Source organism: Hippoglossus stenolepis, chromosome 6 (genome assembly GCF_022539355.2).
Source record: "Hippoglossus stenolepis isolate QCI-W04-F060 chromosome 6, HSTE1.2, whole genome shotgun sequence".
Lineage (NCBI taxonomy): Eukaryota > Metazoa > Chordata > Actinopteri > Pleuronectiformes > Pleuronectidae > Hippoglossus > Hippoglossus stenolepis.
This window is the reverse complement of record NC_061488.1, coordinates 11047145-11073063: the sequence shown is the minus strand read 5'-3', so window position 1 is coordinate 11073063 and position 25919 is coordinate 11047145. Positions and strand designations below refer to the sequence as shown.

Genomic DNA, 25919 nt, shown 5'->3' with positions numbered 1-25919 from the left:
TATCTTGTCCTCTTCCAGTGAACTGATACCTGCAGGTAACAAAAAACTTTCAAAAGAGAGAAAAAATACGTCTTTTCCCTTTCAGGCAAACACACTCACACACAAACACGCAAGCGTTATAAAAGCACACGTTGCCTTGAATACAACAAGAGGATTTAATGCACTATTTAATATAGTAGTGGGCAAAATTAATAAGTTAATAGTTACCTCATTTTCTATCATTTGTCATTTAAAAAAAAGAAAATCTCAATATCTTCGATGCTGTGAAACATTTTGTTAAAACTTCACTTGTATCATACATTTAGACATGAAATTGTGAATTGAGGTTGAAACATTATAACATTGAATTATCACCCAGCCCTATCAGTCCTCACTCAGGGGAGTCCCAGGAATACTGTCTGTTCTGTGGACACACCAAGCCAAACAGCCACAGGGTAAAACATACATGCGGGCAGATAAAGTTATGGAGAGCAATATTACACTCACAAAGCTGAGAGATCAGATTGTTTTCAGAAGGGTCATACAGGACAGGACAGAGAACCACAAAGGAAATCAAAATGCACTAACAGAGGGAGGTTTTTCTGTGTGCTGAGGCTGGCTTTGTGCGGAAGATTGGCATCGGTCTACCGCTGCCAAAAATGCACAAAGCTGATGCGAGGAGAGATTTCTCTAATTGTGTGTGAGCAGGGTTCACCTCATAACAAGGGAATTCTGCTTGGACCAGAGCTTGGCCGAGCAAACCCTCAGTCAAAGAAGGAGAAAAGAACCCAAGAGAGCAGGGAGAAAAAGGGACAATAGGAGACGCAGGGGCCGAAAGGTGAAGTGGAGTCAAATGGGAACTCGGAGACCCGTGATCCTTGAGCCGAGACTGGTGAGAGGATGGAAAGACAGTGAGGGAAAGAAGCGGGAAAATGGAGTGGGCAAAAAAATGTTGAAATAAGGAGGAGGGAACTCCAAGGATATCAGGCAACATTGAGTAAATAATGAGAGACTAATGAGAGGGGTACTTCTGCTTGTTCTGTGATCCAAGGCTGTTGGGTAGGGTGGACGAAGCTGGGAGCTGGTCTGAAGGAAGACACACATGGGGACAAGGCCTGCTCCTAGAGAGACAAAGACAAGAAGACAGCAAGCGACTAAACTACAGCACACAGCCAGCAAGCGACACCTGCTCACCCCCATACCTGAGGCTTTTGATTTTTCACAAACATAAAGAAATGAGTTTCTGCCTAAATAAAGTCACCAGCTCGACTCAGAGGCCACTTTATGTGCTCGAGTGGTTCAAAGCCAACAGAGGAAACCAGAGAGGACAGCGACTCCTGTCCTCTCTGGTTTCCCTCTTATCACAGTCTCACCTCAACACCGGTCTCCACCACCGCTGAAAGACCAGGACCCTAAACGCTTCAAGGATATAGAATGAATCTGTCTTGTCTTCTCTGTGTTTCTGTGCGACTGTACGCAGAAAGACAAGAAACGGGCGAGTGAGCCAGGGGCCATCACCGTGATGCGTTATCGTCTCGGGGCGGCACAGGTGAGGAGAGAGCTCTGTCCTCTGTACGTTGTAAGCTCACATTCATCTCTCAGAGCCCCATTCATAAAAAAACATCTCTTTTATGATGGCATCAGGAAGTCCGCCCCCTCCCGATGCAATGACAAACGGGCCCTACAAAGAGCGCCATTAATGAGACATTTTCACATGGAGAGCTTCTGCCGTCATGGACACACAGCTAGAAACGCTGCGAAACCTGAAACCACCTTTTTTTACAACATAAATTCTGCAGGACCATATCCATAGTTTAATTCTTATGTGTGCAGTGGTATGTCCCAATAAATAAAAACACTATGTAGCCTGGGACAGAGGAAATCGTAGTCAGGCATTTCTAAAGCTCTTTCTGCCAGCTAATGCTAGAGGAGTAAAAAGACACGCTGCACTGAAAGCTGATAGTGTTCCCTCCGAACGGTCAGCCATCACAGAGAGAAGCACAAGGCTTGGTCATCAAACAGGTAAAGTATGTAAAGCACAGAAGAACTCAGGAAATAGTTTTATAGGCGTAGGAGTTTTTGGTATTCAAGATCCAGTGGGTACGATTTTGGTGAAAGCGATCTATTGGCAGAAATTGAATATAAAATAATCCTAGTAATGTTTTCACTAGTGTTTTTCATCTAAATTGTACGAATTGTTGTTTTCTTTTCTCGAGACACGGAACCTTTATATTTAAATACTTTATATTTACATTGGGAGCGGGTCCTCTCTACGGAGGCGGCCATGTTTTTTACAATCGTCCAAACTGGACAAACTAAACACCTTTTGAGTTTTTATTCCAACTGAAGGCTGACACAAGTTCTCTTTCATGTTTGGAAGGGGAGGGTGAGGTGAGCGTTATTCAGGATCCGTACAGGATCCTGCAACATGCAACTTCACCACTAGATGTCACTAAATTCTAAACACTGAACCTTTAATGCAACACAGGAGTCTGAGTGCCTTGATGAAGCAAAAACACAACAAACTGCAACATATAGTCTGGCAGGAAGATGTATCCACTTTCATCTCCACTATCATGCAATAAAGCCATGCAACATGCACGTAACAGGTTCTCATGCAGTTGTTATTAAGGTATTAAGACAAACATGCATCATTGAGGTCATGCAACACGGCGGCGTCTCAAGTGACGAGCAGAGACATTCTACCTTAGTCTTCATGAATTTAGAATGGCTCTTGTAGACCTCCACATGCTTGACCTCATCCTGCCTGTCGTCAGGGTGCAGCAGGCCGCTGGTCTTCATCATCTGGACCTCATCCTCTAAGTCTCTGATGTTCCTCTCCAGGGATGAGATTTTGGTGTCCTGCACCAGCGACAGTAGGCAGGCAAAGAGTCAGGAAAGAGCTGACCATAGATGTAAGCTTTTAGGCTCACCTGTTAATGCTCTGTCATGTTGATCTATCAATTCCTCTTTCTAAAATGTCATGCACAAGAGGAGGGAAAGATGAGGCCAACAACCTTTTGTTGAGAAGAGAAAATATTGGCCCGGTCAAGTTGACACACAAATTTCCATTTGCTAATGGTGGTTGGATGGATTGTATACGAATTAGTTGAGAGGAATTTTAAGTAAGATTATTACAGACAGCTTCTTTACCGAGGCATTAAAACAAACCCTTTCTAAACCTGAATGGATGCCAACACTAACTAAATGAGCTGCATCAAAACTAAACATAACTACTAACTATGGAGAATAATGACCTGACCCACTGACCTCTGAGTCACTTTGATAAGCATTTGGCATTTGGAAATATAAAAACAGCTAAATTAACTCTTTGCATCCTGTAAATAGATTAGAACCTATTAATGTATTGTCCTACATCTGACTAGAATGGCTGGAAAATTGGGGGAAATATCTAGGAAAGAGTTTATGTGCAGCCAAGATGTTTTCCGATGCAGTATCTATGAGGGAATGGAAGGGTCTGTCACGGACAGGTCCTGAGGTTGTTTAGCTGCATGGGATCAGACATACGTTAAATGCTAAACCTTGGAAGAGAAGAGGAAGGTAATTGAATAAATGGAAACAGCCTGCATGATGCCATCAGCACAAACCACAGGCAGCATGTAAGCATCTGACCTCTATTACATCCCCTGACATCAGCCCTGCTGAGCACACAGGTTGTTACCATCCTAAACACACATAGAGCAGGCGAGCAGGAATCTATTCAACATCAACTGAATGCAAGGACATTGAATTTCAAAGTTTACCCAGAAAAAATTCAAATGTCAAGGTAGGGCATTCAGGCATGTAGGGGAATCGCTCCACCTTGAGCAAAGAGCACACATGCACGCACGAGACACAAATGACCACACACACTACGCTGCTCAATCACTTCCATGGCTTTAGGATGACTTCTGTATCATAAGCCAAGTCCTATGTTTAATAACTGATCGCTATCTCTTTCTGCTGTAAAGCGTGGAAAAAGAAAACATCACCCAGAGGAAGAGAAACAAGACAAATCCAATGAAAATACAGAAGAATACAATAGGAATACATGTAATGAAGGCTGCGGCTCAAAACCACTGAAACATAAACTCCTGTACACGATGGTGCTGCACTCCAACCAAGAAGGAATTTATAATGGGCACACAGGGAAGCAAAAGCACTGTATACTTGCAGCCCATGCTGAGTTTACAGAACAATCGAGAGGTGAGAACTCATTACTGTACCTGCCAGATAACGTCAGGATCAAAACAGAAAGGGTGGTTGGTGTTCTGCAATTACAAAGCGCAAATATACACAACTTAGAGGCAGCAGCAACACAAACTTGGAGAAACAGTGACAAGACACAGAACAACGATGGCAGGAGAACATCTCCTCGTCATCTTCAACATCACCCAGGAAAGTTCGCGCACATCTCCCACGTGTGATTCCTCCGACAATCTCCGTCTTGCATTTTCTAATGAATACAGTCAGATTGAAGTTTGCCTCTGTCATGCACTCACAACACTGTGGGCATCTCTGGCAAGCACATGTGCACTTTGTTAATGGGCAGACAAATAACAAAGTATGTGTGAAAAATAACTGTGGTTTCGCTGTAAAGGAGCCACATTTAGAACAAGCACTAAGCATGTGTGCGCGGGGGTGTGCACACAGACACATGTGGAGTCAACTGCATTTTTCACAGCTTTAACGACTTCAAAGGGCCGAGATGAGAGTGAAAGCTTCCATATGTGACATTTGAAACAAATTGAATAAGTGCTCAACTCGGCGTGGGCCAATAATGGACTTAACTTGGGCACGGCCGCCACGCAGACACCAGGCAACAATAAGGCAGTGTTCCTCCGATTATTCCTACATGTATGCTTTTGTCTGCGTTTACAGCCGAGCCAGGTCCACTGCTACTGCTCACATTACACCAGTGCTCATCTATAATTGAGGTTTTGTTGGTATGAAGCTGATATCAAACTACATCAGAAAGCTGAGGGAACAAACTTCACCTGCACTGACACCAGGTCACAACTAGTTTTTATTAGAATACACCAATCACAGCTTAAACTCGCTGATCGGACAATGTCTTTGTAGATAAACTGGCAAACACGGCTGATGTTATATAAAACCTGACATATATGAAGCTGAGCTCTGATCTGCTGCAGCATCACACACTCATCATACAGCAGGTTATTACTTAAATTGCTTCCTGCTCCTCTTTATTGCACAATCGCTGGAAGTCCTACCTTCATATCAATGACAGTCTGCAGAGCCCTGGTCTTGGCCGGATCGGCCTGGAGCTGGTTCCGACGATGGAGCTCCTGGGGGGGGACCCGGTAAAAATAAGCCTGTCGGCCCATCATCTTTGATCCTGACTATCACCCACAGCGTCAGAGCCACAACACTGAGCAGACCGACTCGTCACGGTTTCTATTTATCCTTTTGTCCTTTGTTAAATATTGCTACGATATCCCTAGTGCACAGTCTAAAACCAACTTTTCCTATGATCTGATCTTTAAGCTGGTTTTCTAGTTTGGTTTGCTCTCCTGCAGAATTCTGCTGGTATCTCTTTCCCTGCCCTCTCTCTTCTTTCTGTCTTTCCGTCTCTATTCGTTAACAGGTAGAAAGTTGCACTCAGCTACAGGTCGTATCAATCCATCACTCTTTCGCTCTGATTCTTTCTATTTCCTATCTCTCACTTGTTTTTCCCTGTCTCTCTCACGGACGTCTCTGGCACGCTAAAGCTCTTGCTTAGCAACACTTACTGCCAGCACATGCGCTCACCTTCTTCTATCAATAATTAATGGTAGAGCTCTGACCTACAACTACGTCTACACAACAGCGCACACACACAGACACACTTTTGTGTTAGTGGGCATGCAGATAAACACACATACGTACTTGTTGAAAAAGATAATTCTTTGTGTTGTTGATGTTAAGTCCATTTGAGAGTGGAAAAAACATTGTAATCTAATGATTTATTTCTCAGTATTTAACAACTGGACTGGCTGTTGCCTGCGTGTGTTCTGTTGTTGCACCATCTTGTGTCTGATCACGTATACATGAGATAGACTAAATATAAAAATTTTAATATCTAATACAAAGATACTGATACAGCTAAATCAACACTTTTCTAAACCATAGACGTGTCTCCGCTTCTTCCCACTCACACAAAAGCGAATCCTAATTGTCCAGGATACGGGTGCTGCCATCTTGCCCGTCTGACATAGTTTGGGGCCAGAATCTTTGCAGTAGCGATTGTGAAGTGGAGCCACGGTATCGACCAATCGAGAGCCATTCTCAGTTGTCAATCATGACATTTCTCTTGGACATATAAGAACTAGCGTTGACACGTTTTTAAAAAATCGAGTTTGGACGAATTTGACATGACACACAATTAGATCGATATATTCAAAGCCTCCCCACTCCATGATCGCAGTCAGAAGATGTTGAACAATAAAATATAGATAAATAAATACTTCCACACACTGTCTCTCAGATTCTTTGGTGTCATGATTCATAGAAAACACAGAAAACATCACCGGCTTAATTTACAAATAGCTAGAGAGGGCGGGCGACAGTGAGCGCCCTCTGCTGGATCAGGAGGCAAACTACTTCAGTCTGATGCTGGTCTTTACTCTATATTATGAATTCGAACCGGTCGAATATGAGCTAACCTAAAATGACAGAAACCATTTTGGGGAAAAAATACTTAAACATATAATTTGACAGGAGATGGGGTTTATGACCTGTACTGCAGCCAGCCACCAGGGGGAGATCAAGATGGTTTGGATTCACATTTGGGAAGCTACGATGTTGAATATTTTTTTATAGAGACCTTGCACCGCTCTGTGTAGTTTTTTAAACCTTTAATCAAATAGTGAATTATCACTGAGAGCAGTGTTCTTTTTTTACAAACGCTTTGTTCACACCCACGCAACCACATACATTCACTCACACCCAGACGCCACCCAGCACGACCAGTCTAATCTGCTGGCCACTAAGCAGCTACACTGGAGCAGCTGAGGGTAAGGGGAACCTCAGTTGTGGTAACGAGGGAGTGGTCCTTGCTCAGGGGCACATCGGTGGTGCCGAGCGATGGCCCCACCCAGATTTATCTGCTTGTCAAAGGTCACATCCCACCACCTCCAATTTCACAGAGTAGTCATCACAGGGTTATTGCATTGGATTGCCCACTGCTACAGTGAATGCATAGGATTATAACACACACATCTATAAATGTAATTATAACTTATGAGAGAAATCGTACCCCCATACCACAATGGTTAAAAAAAAATCATATTGAAGTGCATGGAGCAATTAAATTACATAGGATCTCAAGAATCTATGTTATTTTGAACCTCAAATGAAAATGAATAGCTTTGAGTAGCATTGAAAAATGAGGAAAACTGCCTCTTTCACCAGTGAGACACAGATACACAGAGCAAAGTCACAGATGAGTTAAAGGGAGAAAAACTCAAATACTATCAAAGTCAAACATGGAGAAATGAAAGACAGTCAGTGGGAAGAGAGAAGCCACCAAATCAGACAGAAACCACATGGAGATGTTCATATTGAGGGAGTTCATCAGGCAGTCAGAGGAAGAAAAAGACTTGAGATACAGGGAGAGCCAACAGGTTGTCATGGTGTCCCATTTGTCCCAGTTCTTGATGTGTTCAGAGAGAAATCAAAGGCTTTATCATCTGGTCCATCAGCACATTTGCATGCACATTCATATTCCACTATCATTCAGAATTTGGTATCAGGTCATGTCAACAGCATATTCTACTTGGATACATGTGACATATGCCGATATTATTCGAGTTTATGGAGCGTTCTTTTGACATTATTTCTGATACGTGTGTCAATTGGGATTTTTGGCACAAGTGGCTCCACTCAATAATCTGCACAACTGCATGTGAACGGTACTTCTTGTGGAATATATAATTGTATTAGCTATAAACAAGAATATTATTTCCTTTATTGATAAGGGCAAAACCTTGACTATTATGTGCATGTAAACAAAGTGCATGTCAGCTGTTGATTGATCTTCCCACAGACTGGGGGGCCCACTGCTGCCACAACCCTAATCTTCTATTGACCATATGTGTATGAGTATGTCGCTGGTTTCTTTTTCTCTGCCTCTGCATGTTTATCTGTCCCCTGGAGAAAGTATCTTATCTGCGACGGTTAGCGCAGAGTTCTCGAAACCGTTGTGTCCCTCAATGGGGGAAATTAAGTCATGCAAGAGAGCATGTCATCAAAGACTGTCTTCTCAGCTCCACATGTGTCAGAGGACCGAGCATATGGAATGAATAGGATCAAACGCAACACATAGCAATAAGTGCCGACATCCTGAATGAAGGATACGGTCAAAAAGTTCAATTCTAGCCTGAAGGCAAAGGTGTCATATATGCCTCACATAGGGCTACAAAGTGCACATATTCTACATAGACACCCAGATGCGCTCACACACACACACACACACACACACACACACTCATCAATCACATTCATGTCCCTTTTCCACCAGCAAAAAAGCAAATACGTTTGCTTGCCAGAAATGTGAAAAGGTGTCCGGCTATCAGCCTAAAAGAGAAGTTTACAAAGACAAAGGGAAACTCGGAGGGAGTCAAAGTTTTGCCGAGAAACAGGGAGACGGTGAGCAGAAGGTTCGAGGGGTGTAATTTTGTCTCGATAAACTTTTCCGCTCAAACATTCTGGGAGATCAACAGAGCGTGGCGGGTATGTGGTGCCCGGGGTGTGGTGCTAAGGGAGAACTGGTGTGTGTGTGTGTGTGTGTGTGTGTGTGTGTGTGTGTGTGTGTGTGTGTGTGTGTGTGTGTGTGTGTTTGCTGAGGGTATTTACAGTGGTCTTCTCATTTTAGTTCCGAGGGGCTTCATTAGCAGAGGCTAAAAGTAGCCAATCAAGAACAGAGCCCTAAAAAAGCCCCACCCAGGACAGATTAACCCAACCACAGCAGATAGCACATCAGCCTGAAGAAAAAGAAAGAGTGAGTCAATGTTGATGGACAGACAAAGCCAAAAATGGCAGATGATAAATGAGAGAGGAGAAGACGTCAACATTGCAGAGCTGATAAGCCAGTGGCATTGGAAAGTGAGGAAAAAGGAGGAAGGAAATAACGAAAAAGACGGATTTGCTGACATGAACTTCCAGTTTTAAAATGTTTGATTTTTTAAGTTTCATCTGTGTTTGAGACGGGGGTGCGGGGGCAGACGGAGAGGCCGTGCCAAAAACAGCAGCAGGACTTTTGAAGCCAGTCGTACTATAGAAAAAACAAAGGAGCCATAAGTGCTTTGCCCTTACGTTCATACTCACTGCGGATGAGATATCGTCAAATACAGTAGGGGGCCGAATTCTACCCAGAGCCCCTGAGGACCATATGAGATCTGCAGTAAGAAAGTAGATATGCCATCTCCAAGTAAAAAATCTCACAGTGAGAGTGTACGTGTGTGTGCGCGTGTATGTGTGTGTGTGTGTGTGTGCACCATTGGCAGCAGGTCAGGGCTAGGCAGGAACAGACCAGTGGTGCAGCTGTTATTATTGGGTCTACGGGGAACTGGCGGCTGGGGAGAGTCGATTAGGCCCAGATTTATGCCTCCCAGCATGTGTGTGTGGGTGTGTGTGTGTGTGTGTGTGTGTGTGTGTGTGTGTGTGTGTGTGTGTGTGTGTGTGTGTGTGTGTGTGTGTGTGTGTGTGTGTGTGGTGTGTGTGTGTGTGTGTGTTTGTGTATGTGCCGTCACACAGAATTTAGGCTCAGGGTTAGATTGTAGAACACTGTCACCGTGTGGACGCAGCCAGTACTGCAAACATTTACATTTGAAGTAAGCGTTGTAGAGAGGCTGTTTGCAAAGAACTCAAACAGTAACTGCTTTGCACATGGCTTCAACATCATTCTAATAACCAGTTAAGTGTAATAGTTTTTAGAGCAACGTGACTTAGATGTACCAGTGTTGTGTGTCAGGTCTGGAAGATTTTAAAAGCTGACAAAGTCAAAAAGGAAAGACAAGCGAGAGAACACACATCCGCAGGTGAAGGAGTGATGGAGTGCAAACCAGCAGATCATACACACAAACAGCTGGTTCCAGTAACTCCACATCTGGCCATGCTCTGTAAGTGCTGAGCGGTTCAACAGAGAGAGAAAGGAGCAAAGCTCTCTGAGGCCTTTTACTCAATTCTCTAGGTTGAGTCATACAAACCAACATTATAGGTTCATGCATTTCTACACCTGTCGCCCAAACCTTTCTTACATTGAAAAAAATTAAGAAAATATAAACACAAATTTAAGGTGATAATTTTCTCCTCAAACCAGCAAAAACACCACGAAAGCCCCCCCATGTCAAACCCTCCGCCACGTTTGATGGATAAATGAGAGAAAAACTGAAAAGGAAGGCATTTATTATCCCAGCTCAAGCTAAACAAGCCAGGCCATTTAAAAAAGAGTAATGGCTGCAGTAATGAAAGGCAGTTGAGCTGGTTTCCTTTGGAGCTAATGAAAAAAAAAAGAAAAGCCCCCTAATAGTGGCACTGCTATGACCGGCCCGCCTTCCCCAGCCGTGACAAGTGTAAGTGTAAGGCTAAATTATCGCTCCGACACATAAACAAGAGTGCTTCACAAGACGTAGGTCTCTACTTACAATTAAAGTAGAGTTTAGAAATCCTTCAGTTCTTCAGCCCAACCTTTAACACTCAAATTCCACCTCCACCACAAACAGCGCCACACTGTCTAACAACCCGACTCTTGAACTCTCTGGGATACACCGAATTTTGCATTTTAGGTCTGAAATGGCTAAAAATATATAAATATGCACTGTCATGAAGAGGTTCTTTTTCTAATCCTCAATGATTTTAAGATCAGTGTTTTTGAAAATTGCACTGAAAATGTGGATCTAGTGGATTTAAATGTGGTTTCATAAGGGGACTGTTAGGCCTTAGCTGCTAATATATATATACTCAATGAAAATAAAATAAATCTAATTATTTTTGTATATGCCATCCACACACTACAAATACAACTAGCAATTCCAATAGCTCTACAGCAGTGGTTCCCCTTAACTGACACAAACTAGACCACAGACCCCGTTTGACAAGATCTTTTTGCTTTTCGATGTTTTATTACAGGAAGTGAATGAAATTCAGATCCTAAGTAGTCAAACATTCTGCTCGTGTGTTACTTATGGATAAACATTGACTTTGGTCCTTCTTTCACTTTTAGCGAGGCTTTCGAAAAATGAGGTGGTTGCAAAGACTGCAATTTAAGCAGGAATCTATTCAGCTTTATTCAACACTTCAAAGTGTGTGTGTGTGTGTGTGTGTGTGTGTGTGTGTGTGTGTGTGTGTGTGTGTGTGTGTGTGTGTGTGTGTGTGCGTGGAGGCCAAAAGGGGACGAGGGCGAAAAAAATGAAGGAACAACAATCACGTCTCTTTTCAATCAGGGCGGTCAGAATGTTTTCCCTCATTAATCATACATTAATATTCAGACAAACACAGCCTGTTTTTCTACCGTAGAAAAACTAGAAAAACACTCCTTCCTCCCATCTCTCTCTCTCTCTCTCTCTCTCTTCTCTCTCTCCTCTCTTCTCTCTCTCTCTCTCTCTCTCTCTCCCTCTCTCCCTCTCTCTCTCTCTCTCTCTTCTCTCTCTCTCTCTCTCTCTCTCTCTCTCACCTCACAGACCTGGTCACCCCCTCCCCCTGCATACACATACAGTATGTCTTAAGCAGTCAAGTGGTTAAAAATAGCACAGCACAGAGAGTGTGTGTGAACAGTTACTCACCTTCTACACACACAGCATGGTTAGGTCCTCTAGACATGCACGTACACACACGCACACACAGAAGAACACACGTGCACAGCAGTGTCTGCATTAGCATGGGCTGAAACACCCACGCTCCCCTCTGGACAAAATCACCACAGTGACCAAACACCCGGCATGGGTGGATATCCCATCAGCCACCGGCAGCCCAGCGAGGGAGTGTCCTCGCTCGAAACGCTAAGCCGACAGGCCCCAGATGTGCACGCATGCTCCCATACACACAGACACACACACACACACACACACACACACACACACACATACACAATCATTCTGACTGGGCCCAGCGAACAGAGGCAGACAAACAACACAAAGACGCAAAAAAACAAGAACATCATGATACAAACAATAGTGAAGGCAAGGACAGACATGCAACGGGCACACACACACACACACACACACACACACACACAAACACACTGATAGAGAGGTAGGGAAATTAAAGGCTAAGAAGATTTAGGAGTTAAAAATAAACAAGGCAGGAGTGAGGAGCACAGAGCAGCCTACTACTGACCCTCCTGGCAACGGATTCAGACACACCTGTGTTACACCAACTGAGAATTTCTGGTGAGCTGCAATAAAATCTCTACCTTCAACAAACGTGCTGCTGTCGTATAAATAATATAGAATACAGAAAATAAAAAGGACTATTAGAATAAATACCAAAAACAATGTCCAACGCATAGACACAAGGCAAACAAGCAACAGTGATGTCATCACAGTTGCCCAGGAAAGTGCATACGGATGGACACACACACACACACACACACACACACACACACACACACACACACACACACACACACACACACACACACACACACACACACACACACAGAGAGAGAGTCTGATTGTAAAACTGTATGGCTGAACACAGGCTTAGAGCTCTCCGTATGTTAATCCGGTCCATTGATAAGACCTGCTGAGCTGCTTTTTGCTTCAACACTCAACACACCACAATTACACACACACACACACAAATATGTGCACAGTCAAATATAGTTAATTAATCGTATCAATGAATATGCAAATTAAATAAATACACAAATTACCAACAAATCTTAAATTTCTTTAGGGGATAGTATAAAAAACACATATATATCACAATATCAGTTTTGGTGTTGATAATCAAAAGTCAGATGATGTTTTGTTAAATCATTTTGATGCTATAAATGAATGGTTCATAACATTTCACTCCCAAGAGCGTTAAAAAAAATATGAGGAATAAAAACACACCTCTCTCACATGCATGTTCTCCAGCTGTGCCTCGGCCTCCTGCGCTGCCATGGTTATGATGCCTGTTCGCTGCCCCCGACTCCACTGTTGCCCTTGACCCTGAAGCATCTCCAGCAGCCTCTGGATGCTCTCGTCCCTGGCGCCCAGCGTCTGCTTCTGAGAGTCAATTCTCATCTCCATCTCTTCCATGGTCTTCCTCAACAGGAACAGCTCCTTGGCCTGCCGCTCGTGCTCCGTCTGCAGCCGGAGGAAATTGTCCCCTGAGGGATCCGCAGGAGGGGGCGAGGAGAAGCCGTCACACCCAGGCACCTGGCAGGGGCTGCTGGGCCGAAGGGAACTGGAGCTGGGCGCTACCACTGGTCCTTGGCTGGGACCGTAGAGAGGCTGATTTGGGCTGTTCCTTGGCCTGGGCTGAAGGGTGTTGGCCGGGCTGATTCTCTGCGAGGCTGCTGTTGTGTTGCAGCCATACCCAGGGCTGTGTATGATGATATCAGCTTCCTGTTGCCTTGGATTGTAGGTGTTGGACGGGCTGGCTCTGGGGCTGTTCTTCGGTGCAGGACTGTGCAGGTTGCTAGGGCTTTGTCTAGGGCTGTGCCCAGGACTGAGCCCCCCTCTGTGGTCCTGGTCAGTGTGGAGTTCCAGATAGGAGCCGGAGTTTGCCTGCGGTCGTTGTTGCTGCAATCGACTGTTCATCTCTCTGTGAGCCCTCAGCTCCTCCTGAAGCTCCTGAACTGTCAACGGAAGCTGCTGCAAAGACAGAGACAGTTTGAGCTCCCATTCATTCAATAAGCACATGAATACCCCCCCACACACACACACACACAAACAGCAAATCGAAAATCCCAAAATACATGATACATATATAAAACAATATATTGTTGGTATGTAAAACAGACCTTGTTTCTTCTGATATCCCCATGCTGCAGCAAGAGATGTGACACACACACACACGCACACACACACGCACACACACACACACACACACACACACACACACACACACACACACACACACACACACACACACACACACACACACACACACACAAACACACACGCACATCATAAAGCCAAAATAGAAAGCAGACAGAAAAAAAATACTTTGAATGTCAAACCATACTTCCGTCTTCTCGGTTCTTTAAATTGTTATGTGATGGTAACATGTATTGGCCACAAGGGGGCGACATCTCTCCAAATTACAAGGAGAATGCCTCCTGTGTGGAGTTCTTAAAGGCAGGAGGGACCAGGGTTCTTTGCAATGAGCATCAAAAGGGAGAAAAGAGTGTGGATACACATGAAAACAACGGGAAAATGTACAGAACATGTGGAGAGCCTTCTGGACAATAAATCAATAATCGAATAAGGATGCAATATAAAAAAATTACAGACCCACAAACATTTGCAGTTTCTTAGCTTTACCAAGATATACAAGTCAACTCTTAAAATGTCATGTGCACCATCTTAATAACATTCCCCGTTATGTGGAAGGATGTGGATTTTAAAAACCTTCTTTGAATTAAATATAAATAGATTTTGTGGAGTTGTCTGCACAAAGTGAATTTGTTAAGATTGAACTCATCAGTGTATGAATAAGTGTTAAGACTGAAGCACTGACTGGTTTGTTTGTCAATTCATTTATTACTCAAATAATTGCATTTGCTGCATGTTGTGATATAAAATACCACATTTACATTCACAGCGCTGATCTATTCCTGAAATTCAGTCTGTGCTTAAAACAGGACATGGACGCAGAGTATTGTTGATAATTGGCCTAGCAAGGTAAGAAAGTGTTGACAGGAAATCAAAGAAAAGGGGAAAAGACACACACACACACAGCATCACCAGACAAAACATAGAAATGAAACAAACACAAAACGGCTCAATTACTAATCTTTTCCTCCGAGTGAAGACATTACAGATTTTTCCTTCAGATATCCTTAAACCTCTGTTCCGAGTGTGGGGAGCACCAAGGACACACAATCAGGATGGAGAAGGGAGGCGAGGGTGAACATGGATAATCAATTCAACAAGCTAGCGCTGAATATTAAGTCGCACACGCACACACACACACACACTAACACATACACTACAAACAAACAGATGGTTAGCGGACAGCTCTGGTCACTGCATTGCAGCCCTGAGAAAAGGTGACATTCCTTATGCTAATGATAAAGTTCTCTTGTCAGACTGATCTCCTCCCTGAATGTCTCAAAGGGCAAATAACATGGGAAATGTAGAAGAACAAAAGAACAAAAGAGGAGAAAAGAAAAAAAACTGAAAGGAGAGCAAGAGGATGGAGGCGATAGAGGTATAGTAGAGTAGATTATGGAAAGATGGACAAATAGATGGACAGATGGAAAGCAAGATTCGCTAGGTAACTTAAAGAAAACTGACTTTTTTGACAACTGATACTAGAATTGAATACGTTATATATGTGTGTGTGTACTGTACATTAATACATTTGTGTGTCACATTGTTTTTCTGTATGAAGTGATATTAAACATAGACAGATTGTGTGAATTAAAATTCAAGGGAGCGATCACGAGTTCAACGTTTTTTAATATCACCACAGGCTACATATGAGGGCTGGAGGACACGTCACGATTTAATGGATTCTATCATTTGAGTAATGGCAGGTGTTTAGACCGACCAGGCCTCAAGATTTGTATTCTATTGTATCGGCTTGACCTCTCACCCCTTCTGCTGTGGGTCTTGTGTGTCGCCAGTTTATCAACTTTGTGCTGACGCTATATGACCAAATTTAAGCTCTTGTTTGGATGATTCTCGAGTTTCGAGAATCGCTCTATTGTCAAAACTGGCTCGCTCCAGGAAACAAAATTTCGAATACAAATACTTTTTAATTGTTGCAAATTTCTCATCTGATTCCTGCTTTTCGTCATATTAGAATTCAGTGCCAGTTTAAATCGCATTACGAAATGAACTAATTCTGCTCCAGTAAGGAAGGTATGTTGGGTTGCATGGTTATAAATCTACTGGTACGGCGCAGTAAGTGGTTTCAGTAGACGAAGGTCAAAGGAGATGGGGGTCAAGGTAAAAGACAGGACAAGAGAGTGTGGGAGAGACAAGTGAGCCGACTCTTGAAAAGCAGTATCTGTACAGGTCGGACGCTTGACGGAGCAGAACAGAGGAAAACACATCCATCTATCACAGACAGGGTCAAGTCAGGAGCGGCCTGCAGATACACACAGACATACTGGTATAACATTGACTGTCCGGCTCCTCCTAAATGCTGCAGATTCTAAGTAATTCAGGGGGAAAAAAACATTTATGGTCTATAAATCTTACTGAATTCCATCTGGCAGCTTTGTGGTTGGTAAGATAGCATGTGTCTCTTTTTGTGTAGCTGTGAAGAAGAGAACGGTGAGTGCTAAGGCAGATCATCGCACAATTTTGTATATAATTGTGTTTGTTAAATTGCAATTTGTAAATTAACTCTTTGAAAGAGCAAAGTTGTTCTGGTTTAACTTTCAAACTTTCTGTTTTTCATTTTTGGAAGGTGTGTGTGTGTGTGTGTGTGTGTGTGTGTGTGTGTGTGTGTGTGTGTGTGTGTGTGTGTGTGTGTGTGTGTGTGTGTGTGTGTGTGTGTGTGTGCGTGTGTGAGAGCCACAGTGTCTAAAATACAAATAGAAATGCAGAGGTGGCTCCTTGGTTACAGGAGGAAGGAGTCTGATGAACGAGTGCAGATAAGAAGTTTTTGCATGTTTGTGAGAGAGAGACAAAGCGATGAAGAAGAGAGAGACAAAGCGATGAAGACACTCAACAGAAGCTGTGAAGGTTGTATAGAGTGAAGGGGTAAAACGCCACACAGACCAATGCAGAAACAGAATGCCGGAAAGACAAAAAACATGAAAACAGAGAAAGAAATAGCAGATACACACGGTGAGACAGGCAGACGGGTGATGCCTCAGACTGAGTGGGCCAGACTCCAGGGAGAGGCAGCACAGGACATACATGGCGCACTCTCCCTTCAGGAGGAGCTGTGAGCTTTTTTAGAATCTAACATTTAGACTGGCTGCCACTAGAGCATGTTCCCATGGAAACGCAGACAGCTCCGAGCCTGGCGAACGTCTTTACAAATGAACTACACAGAAACCTTTCTGTGCAACCTTGGAAGACAGGGACAAAAGGTATGATGTTGCAGAGGAGTGAGGTGGGTCGAGACAAAAAGTCAGTGTGAGAATACCAATCGGAGGGTTTCATTTCAAGCTGAAATTCAACTGTATTTTGAAATGTGTGACGTCTTCTCGAATAAAGACTTGATGTGTTGAAGTGACGGTTGAAACTGTATTTTGTTAACATCCATTTAAAAATTGGCCTCGACGTGGACATGCTTTTTTTTTCTATGATCAGTAACTTTTCTCACCTGCGGATCCTCTTGGTTCGTCCTGTATTGGTCCTTCGGCACTGCGGTCCTCAACCCCTCATCCCGCCTCACCCCCTTGTCTCTCTTCACGTCAGGGCTCCAGAAGTTGACGCTGTTCACGCCGGGGCCCGTCTTTCCATCCCTCCCTCCATCCATCTCTCGCCTCAGGTTGTCGTTCTCCCTCTGCAGCTCCCTCAGCTGATTCTGGAGATCAAATGAGGAAGCCTCTCCCCGTCCAGCAGAATCCAGATGTCTCCCAGACTGGCGCCGCAGACTGGCCGTCCCTGTGGGAAGCAAGGTGTGGTCTCCGTACTGGTCTGACGGCTGATGCAGCCCAGAGGAGGTGATGTTTGGGCTGCTGCCCATGCCTGTCATCCGAGCAGTGTAGGAGGAGCGGCTGGTGCTCCTGCCGAGCGTCATGGTACCTTTGGGATACCCACCAGGGGGTTCCAAGGAGTCCCGCTCACTGGGATACATGGTGCCTGAGGTGGCATAGGCAGCACTCAAGGACTGGATATTCTCCATAGACAGGGTTTTACCACCTGGTGCTGTCGCTGAACCACGAGCTGCTTCTTTGTCTGCTACTATGGCAGGTTTGCTCTTTGAACCAGGCCTCGCCACCAACCGTTGACCTCCTGCAGGTTTAGGTGCTGGTGCAGGCCCACCTCCTGACACAGATCCAGGCTCTAGCCCTGAGCGGCAGCCTGGTGTTGAGATCGTAGCCTGTTTGCCTTTCCCCTGTTTGGGGGATCTCGAGAAGCGTGAATGAGATGCGCTGGCCTCAGTCTGCCCAGCAGTCTTTGGGCCAGCAGACAGCCTGCTCTGTGAGGGCTTGGCTCTAATATTCAAAGGCATTTTTTTATATGGCAAAAGTTGACTTCTGAAAGGAAAATGTTATGGTTGGGAATATTTTCATATGGTTTGGGACTAAGGCCACCTCTCAGCCTCCTAGTTTTTCCCTGTCCATCATTGATTGTTTAGGGCTTGAGGCTGAGTCTTAAGTAGTCCTATTGGAAGAAAGTAGCAGTGACTGTTGGCTACAGGGCTCCCAGACACAGAGGCCAAAGTTCTTGTGTTTCCAGCTACAGTGCAGGACATCATGGATTCTAGACGGGGGGGAAAATACAAACATTGGGAAAGAGAAAAATCACAAAACATGTTTATTCTTTAAAAAATTACTTCAGCAGTACAAACACTTTGCCTTAATTCAAAAGAAAAAACTGTCAAAGAGTGATAATTCTAATCACAAACTAAAAGACTTTCTAGAGATAAAGATACCAAACTGATAATAAAAAGTGTGGGTTAAGGTTGGGAAGCACTAATCACAGGGACACATGTGGGTGAGAGTGACGGGACGACAGGACACAAAAGCCTCTATAGTAAAAATGCTGCAGACATGTGGTACAGCATACTACCGGCCACTCTTGGGCCTTTCTCATGATGCTTAAAACACCTATAACGCAGCCTCAGTCACCACAGTAGATGGTGAAAGGAAAAAAAGGTGAGGGACGACAGGACCACTTCAGCACCATGGACAGCACTAGATGAAGCACATGGAGTCTAAAAGAGAAAATGTGTTCTTGGCAACACCCAATGGAGGAACGTGGAGGGAGTTTGAAGATCAGTCTGTATTATCTTGTATCCCCACAGGGCACAGGCACATTCATCATCAGTCTCCATCAGGCTGTAAGACCTATCAGTACCTGAGGCTTCAGCTAAAAATAGAGGATGGAAATAGGCAAATGGAATTTTGTCTCAATTATAATTGGAAGGTGCATAATGTTGAGACGGTGCCCATATAAAGGCCAAATCTGTATATATTATATTACATCTCTATATCATATTGAATGGAATAGGGTCATTTGTTGTCTTTGATGTGTAAAGAGCCAAACATGGAACATATCCTCAGGGAATCAAAGTAAGCACAACCTAGTCTGTGATGGACCAGATATTAGAGACTGTCTGCAAAGCAGAGGCAAATCCAAATTATAATCCCTCCTCTAATCCAAGAGGATTGGGTGCTGGGAGCCACTGTACAGGATTCAACTGAGAGATTGGTTAAGTCTGCTTGTCAGTCATAACATATCTGTCAATCCCTTTTCCATCATTGTTTGAGACAATGAATTCAGCCTTATGTGAGCCAGCGATGGAGCCAGCAATCCCGTGTGAAGGCCTTTCATTTCTTTGTACATGAGATGTGAAATTTACACCTAAAGTCAAAGAGATGATGATCCCAATAAAACAACAACAGATAAAGCTTTTAAAACAAGGACACATGTTAGCCTGCTGCTGCTGGAGCTCTGTGCATCACTTGCGTTAAGATGGAGATGTGATAAAGCTGTGTAGCTGGTCTGTTTCCATGGGTGCGCGCCAGGTTTACGCAGCTGTATGTCAAACCATACGGACAGAGGGAGGGAACCGAAAAAAGGAAAGGCAGAAATAAAATGCCACAAGTAGTAACCCCCGCACTTCATACCGGTGCCCAAGCCTCTGCACTTACTTGTGAGCTGGCAGCCAGCTGTTGCCGCGAGGAGAGAAGTGGAGTCACCACCCGGACTGCAACGGAACCAGTAGTCGCTGACGTGCGCAATGATATGTAGTCCATAGGATCCTCTGTGCTCAACATGCCTCCGGTCCAAACTGTCATTTAGTCCTCACTGTGGCTCATGGGTGGCACGAGTACGACGCTGGTCGTGCATGTGACTGCGCAGCCCGGACACAGACGCCGGAATAACTCTACTACGACCACGGCATGAAGGATTAGTTTCTTGCTCATATGCGCACGGCTCCATGAGTTCGAGCCTGCGCCTTACATAATAATTAATCTGCCGGACAGCGCATTGATTCATTTGTTGAAATTGTGTCGCCGGAGTGATGCCACGGAGTCTGCGGCTGTGCGTAAAAACTTCGCTTCACCGGACAGGCGCCTCTCCATCACCGCTGGGTCTCCGCCGTCCCCCCCGTCCGAGCGCAGCGCGGGCTCTATGATGTCATCGGCTCAGCTCGCTCGTGATGACCTGTCCGGCCATCGGGTCCGCGTGGGCGCGCTCTCCCCCAAGCTGGCGTGTGCGCGACCTCCGTGGCGTGGCAGGGCAGCACCAACAGCAATGATGCAAACACCTGACATGAGCCTCAGTGAGGGATTTCACTGAGCCCCCCCACCCATAAAAAAAATCACGCAAATTCAAGCAATTAAATAAATTGAATTGTATTCCAATTTTTTTTTCCCCAATACAGATCAGACAACAGATATCCTGAGAGTCATCAGTAATTTAATCCCATGAAAGAGTTTGTTTCCTATATTAGATGTCCAGATGCAAATCCAAAGTTACACAACAGCAACTGTGGACCTGGGCCCCCAGATGGCTTACACGGATGTAATAATGCAGCACCTCTGGCCTTATTGTGGCCAGAACAAATAGGATGTGAGCCTAAAGTTGCCCACTTGTAAAATAGTTAATGTGGCCCGAATATCCCAAAACAAATGCTGGGTTTTTTTGGCAAACATCGATCTCTGCTAGGTGAACTCTGGATGTGAACATAAAGTGACTCTTGTGGTAAATGGTGAATATGGCCCAAATAGCACAAAACAAATTCAAGCCATCTTTAGCACCTTCAGTTGAACTGCAATATTGCGATGGCTCGCTTGTGGCCGAGATCTGCCAAAGTGCCATCCTTTGACGTGGTATGTGGGCCGGATGTGGGCCGAAATGATTTTGCTACGTGACCAACAACCTTTGGAAACTTAAATAAGGGAACAGCAACTGCTCCCTCTACAGTTATTTACTCAGAGAATCATAAGAACTATTTAGGGCAGAGGTTTCAGTTTCAGACAAAATGGTGTTTGCTAGTATTACTTCCCACATCATGAGACGAAACACGAAGCTGGGACTGAAGGCTAAAATACATGTAGGCTACAGAACAAACGACAGTACTGTCGACAACAGGTGTTGTGTGTATTTGTCTGGTTACGTTTGTAGCTTGGAATGTATTTATTATTTTACTAAATTAGTTTGACGGCACTGACCTAAGGGAGAATGATTCTGCTTTTATTTCAACTCCTCATCCCAAACACCTGTTCTTGTTACTGTAAATGTAACTTTGCTGATGACATTGTTAGTCATCTTTGACCTGAAGGATTCAGGTCAAGGATTCATTTGCTCCCCAAGAGCTAATCAAAGAGAAGTGGAATTTGGACATCGTGGTGTGAACAGACAGAAAAGTCTGTCCTTGAAGTACAAATAAAACTATAAATTAAATATAGCTACCAGAGTGAAATTAGTATAAATTTATTTGCATTGTGGAATATAAAAGTCTCATTACAAGACAAGGACTAACTCATTAAACAAAAAGTAAAGCAAATTCAGGAATGGATAAAATAAAGAATTCATAACAATGAAAAATTATAAAAAAATAAAATAAAACAATTGAAATCCTAAATCAAAATCAAACACTCTTGCAAACAAAGAAAAGTAAAATATTGGCATGGAAGAGCTACTACATTTCAATTCAAATGGTAATTAACATATTAAAAATATAATTATGTACAGTATGTCACATCATCAATCACTTTCCACTAAAGGGCTCACCATCAGCTGTTATGGAGTCAAATAAAACTCTCACTCATGTTGTTGTCATATAATTTGAGGTTATCCGACGACAAAGCCATTCTCATTTCATTCCAGAAAAGGGGTTGAGCCTTTGGGTTTTTTGGCCAGGTCAGCACAGACTTTCTACACAACCTCTTCCTCAGCTCGAGGTACTTCAGTTTGGGAAACATCTCATCTAACAGAACCAGCACGGCTGTGTCCACCTTGTTTGGATAAAATCAGAGAACATTTTGTGTTATGTACCCATGCTCAGTCTCACCACTTCCACAAAATGCACATGAAAGTGAAATGACATTTTACTGACCTTTTCATCCAGGAGCCGCTGCTGTACCATGTAGAAAGCCTGGCGGATCACACCATTCACTGTATCACCACCGTCAGAGCCGCTGGACAGCACAAACACCGTCTTCACACTGTTGTGGACAGCGCTGTGTAGATTCTCAATACACGACAGCCCAGGAATCCAATCCCTCTCTTCCAAACAGAGACTGAACCTCCTGTGACCAAAGTTCTCCAGATGGACAGTTAACTCGTTGTAGACCCAATCCCTCATCGCCTGGTTGCTGGTGTCGAACACCACAAAAGCATCATAGCGGTTCTCTGAATCAGTACCAGCCAGCTGGGTATATCCTTTATGCCCTGCCCAAAGCACCTGTAAGCAATACCACATGTCCCAGCCATAGAGATGCTTCAGCAGGGGCAGAACAGTGAATGTCACAGCCAAGAGGGAACAGATGAGGAAAGCTAAGCTGCCATATGTGTCCTGGCAGGAATGCTGGTCCATTGATAGTATACTCTGGCCCTGCTTGGACTCTGGGAATCCACAATTTATTTGTGTGACATGAGGAATCTGGACCGGAGATGTGCGCAAGAAGTCCACAAACCAAGATGTATCACAATCACATTTAAAGGGGTTGTGATGTAGGGTGAGTTGCTTAAGGCCACTACCATTGGTAAAAGGGGTGGGTAGATACTGATGGTCCAGCTCCTTGATCTGATTGTGGTTGAGATACAGATAGTGCAAGGATTTTAACTCTTTGAAGAATGACTGATGGATATGACTCAAGTGATTGTGACTGAGGTCCAAGAGAGAAAGATTAGCTCCAAATTCTATGTGTTTATGGGACAAATGATACAGGCTATTTTCACTGAGGTCCAGGTGACACAAATTGCCTAGTGCTGTGAGGTTGTGCCATGGGAAATAGTCAAGCTGATTCTTGCTGATAATGAGGACTTCAATGCTTCCTGGGAGGTTGTACAGAATGTCCTGTGAGATTGAGGTCAGGTTGTTGTTGGAGATGTCCAGGTAGATGAGGCTTGTCAGGTTTTGGAAGAAATGGGTGTACTGGTTGCTGTCAGATTCCCACATAACATTGAGGTGATTTCCAGAGAAGTACAGGTACTTCACAGAGCTGCTGATCAGTCCTTGACTTATTCTCATCCCAATGGCATTGTTGGCAAGACTTAGGACCTCCAAGTGGGTCAGGTCACGGAGGAACTTAAAACTATGGCCCATGCCCCTCATTCTGAAGTGAAAATCATTGTTACTAACATCTAATACCCTGAGAGTACTTTTTAGCTCACTGAAAGCACTAGAATAATAAAGATCAAGCCTATTGTATGACAAATCAAGAAAAACTAACTTTTTTGTGCTGTTAAACTGCCCACCCATCAGTGCCTGGTTCATGTAGTTGAAGGAGAGATCCAAACAAACAGCATTTTCCATGCCTAGTAACACATCTTTGTTAACAGACATAATGTCATTTTGAGACAGGTCAACTGTTAATTCATTTTCACAGAAACGAGCTCTAAAGTCAAATAGTGATGAATTGTGTGGCACATTGTCCTTGTTCTTTCCCAGCCCATTTGATTGGCTGGGTTCCCAGATCTCATTTCCTGATGGGACTTCACGATTACGTACAATAATGGGTTGGTCCTGGAAATTGTGTGTACATAAACTCTGGTTCTGACAGCTTTTCTGTGCCACAATCTCAGATAGTGGACTCGAGCTGCAAGGGAGGAATGAAAGCATGTTTTGGGAGATGTCGACATTAATGAGAGATGGTAACTGTGTCAGAGCTGTCATGTTACAATTAGTAATAAAGTTCATTCTCAGTTCCAGTTTCGTTAGATTTTTAAGCTCGGCCAGAACATCCAGGCTGCTAAGAGAAAGCTCGTGGAAAAAGTTACCACTCAGAAGTAGACTTCTTAGACCAGATATATTGCCAATATATGGGGAGAGGGTCAGCCGGTCAAATGTCACCAGCGGCTCATAGTTGTAGATAAGGCTAATCCAAGTGAGGCCCTTCAGATCTGCAAAGAAGGTGCCATTTTGCATAGCTAATGCAAGGAGGTTGTCAGAGAGGTCCAAACTCTTTAAATTCTTCAAAGGTCTGAAAATACCCTCTGGAAATGTTTTCAAAGAGTTGCCCCTTAAACTTAGGTCGGTCATAGAGCTGCTCGCAGCATAGAATGAGTTTGAATACAGGGATAGAGGGTTATTATGTGGACAAGGAAAACAGGGCCTAGCTGCATGGTCACAACGCTGGCAGTTCCACGCCAAATCCAAACTCTTGAGCTTAGTGAGGTTTGCAAATGCTCCACCTAAAACCTCTGTGATTGCATTCTCTTTTAAATACAGATTCTCCAGTGAGGGTGGCAGTCCCTGAGGGATAGATGTCAAATTATTATACCCTAATGTAAGGGTTTGGAGTTTATGAAGCTGTCTGAAAACCGTCTCACTGATGTAAAAGGACTGGAAGCAAGGATTTGCATAATAGCAGTTCCTACTGAGGAAGAGCCCTTCCAGATGAGGAGTTTTCAAAGGTTTTGTAATTTGGAAGATGCGATTATTCTGTAGATCAAGAACCTTCAGGGTTTCAGGTAACCAGGGGATAGATGTGAGGCTATTTCCTGATAGATACAGAGATGTAAGTTTGTGTAGGCTTTTGAAGGCTTTATGGTGGATCTTCATGTTGCATGTCTCGTCATTTAAGGCTCTCAATCGACCTGGTTGGCAATTCCCTATTATTTTCAGAGTTTGAAGGTTTGGGACACCTACAAAAGCATCCCTCCCTACATGGTTTATCTTAGTCCAACTTAAATCCAGTGACAGTACAGTGTTAGACGTAATGGAGGGGACATCCTTGAGCGATCTGCCACAGCAGTCTACCGTGGTGGCATTCTCATCACTGTCACATGGGAAGAACTTGACATTTCGGGTCCTCACTAATGGAAGAAGCTGACCAATGATGAGGATACTTCTCAACACAGCCTGAGACAAAACAAGAAACCAAATTCATCTCAGTTGTTGTTGATAGCTCAGTAAATATAATCGGACGATTCTAAACAATATCACACTATCATACATTCAATCAATTGAATCCTAGAGTTAAAGTGGCTTCAAACAACTGCAAATTAAATCACTTTGGCTTTTTCAAACCTTTCTAATCAGCCTTGTCTGTCTTTTTCATGTAATAATGACAATATTTGTCTCAGTCAAAAGCGGTATATTACTGATGGTAGATAATTAGTCTCACTTACCATTGCAAGTAGCATGTATATAATTCTAATCAGGAGGCAGATGAAGCAGTCTCATATCCAGGTGCAAACAGAACAGATACAAAAGGGTGTCGAAAAGTCTGTTCAGTGACAAGAAACGGGATGTATTTATGTAGAAGTGAAAGCAAGTGTGAACACACATGAAAATGCAAAACAAGATCATGTGACCCGAGACAAATTTGTGAGGGCCATCAGATACAAAAAATATCTAAAAAGCAATGCAGTCATTTTAGAATCTATATGTGGTATAAATACATATTTTTCACCCCAGTGGTGAAGAAAGTAGAATGACTTCATTGATTCCTTACATTTTCTAAATGTTTTAAG

The 25919-nt window shown here is 43.7% G+C and overlaps 2 protein-coding genes across 6 annotated transcripts in view; both read right to left on the bottom strand.

The window, feature by feature from the left end:
- LOC118111007 (ERC protein 2) overlaps positions 1-20511 on the bottom strand; it is a 148988-nt gene extending 128477 nt beyond the window's left edge. For 3 of the 5 annotated variants that reach the window (XM_035159224.2, XM_047340468.1, XM_035159225.2), the window contains exons 1-5: positions 19922-20511; positions 17422-18527; positions 13934-13957; positions 13038-13784; positions 2686-2841 (exon numbers count right to left, since the gene is read on the bottom strand). In XM_035159224.2, the coding sequence (XP_035015115.1) occupies positions 2686-2841; positions 13038-13784; positions 13934-13957; positions 17422-18276 (1782 nt within the window). In that variant the 5' untranslated portion in view covers positions 18277-18527; positions 19922-20511. The remainder of the gene's footprint in view (positions 1-2685; positions 2842-13037; positions 13785-13933; positions 13958-17421; positions 18528-19921) is intronic. The other 2 variants (XM_047340469.1, XM_035159228.2) reach the window with 2 other exon arrangements.
- A 1183-nt stretch (positions 20512-21694) lies between these two features.
- tlr9 (toll-like receptor 9) lies at positions 21695-25891 on the bottom strand. Its single transcript, XM_035159231.2, has 3 exons — positions 25575-25891; positions 22336-25305; positions 21695-22234 (listed from the first exon to the last, which is right to left on the bottom strand). The coding sequence occupies exons 1-3, from the start codon at positions 25587-25589 to the stop codon at positions 22028-22030; spliced, it is 3192 nt and encodes a 1063-aa protein (XP_035015122.1). The 5' UTR covers positions 25590-25891; the 3' UTR covers positions 21695-22027.
- Positions 25892-25919: the final 28 nt, after the last annotated feature.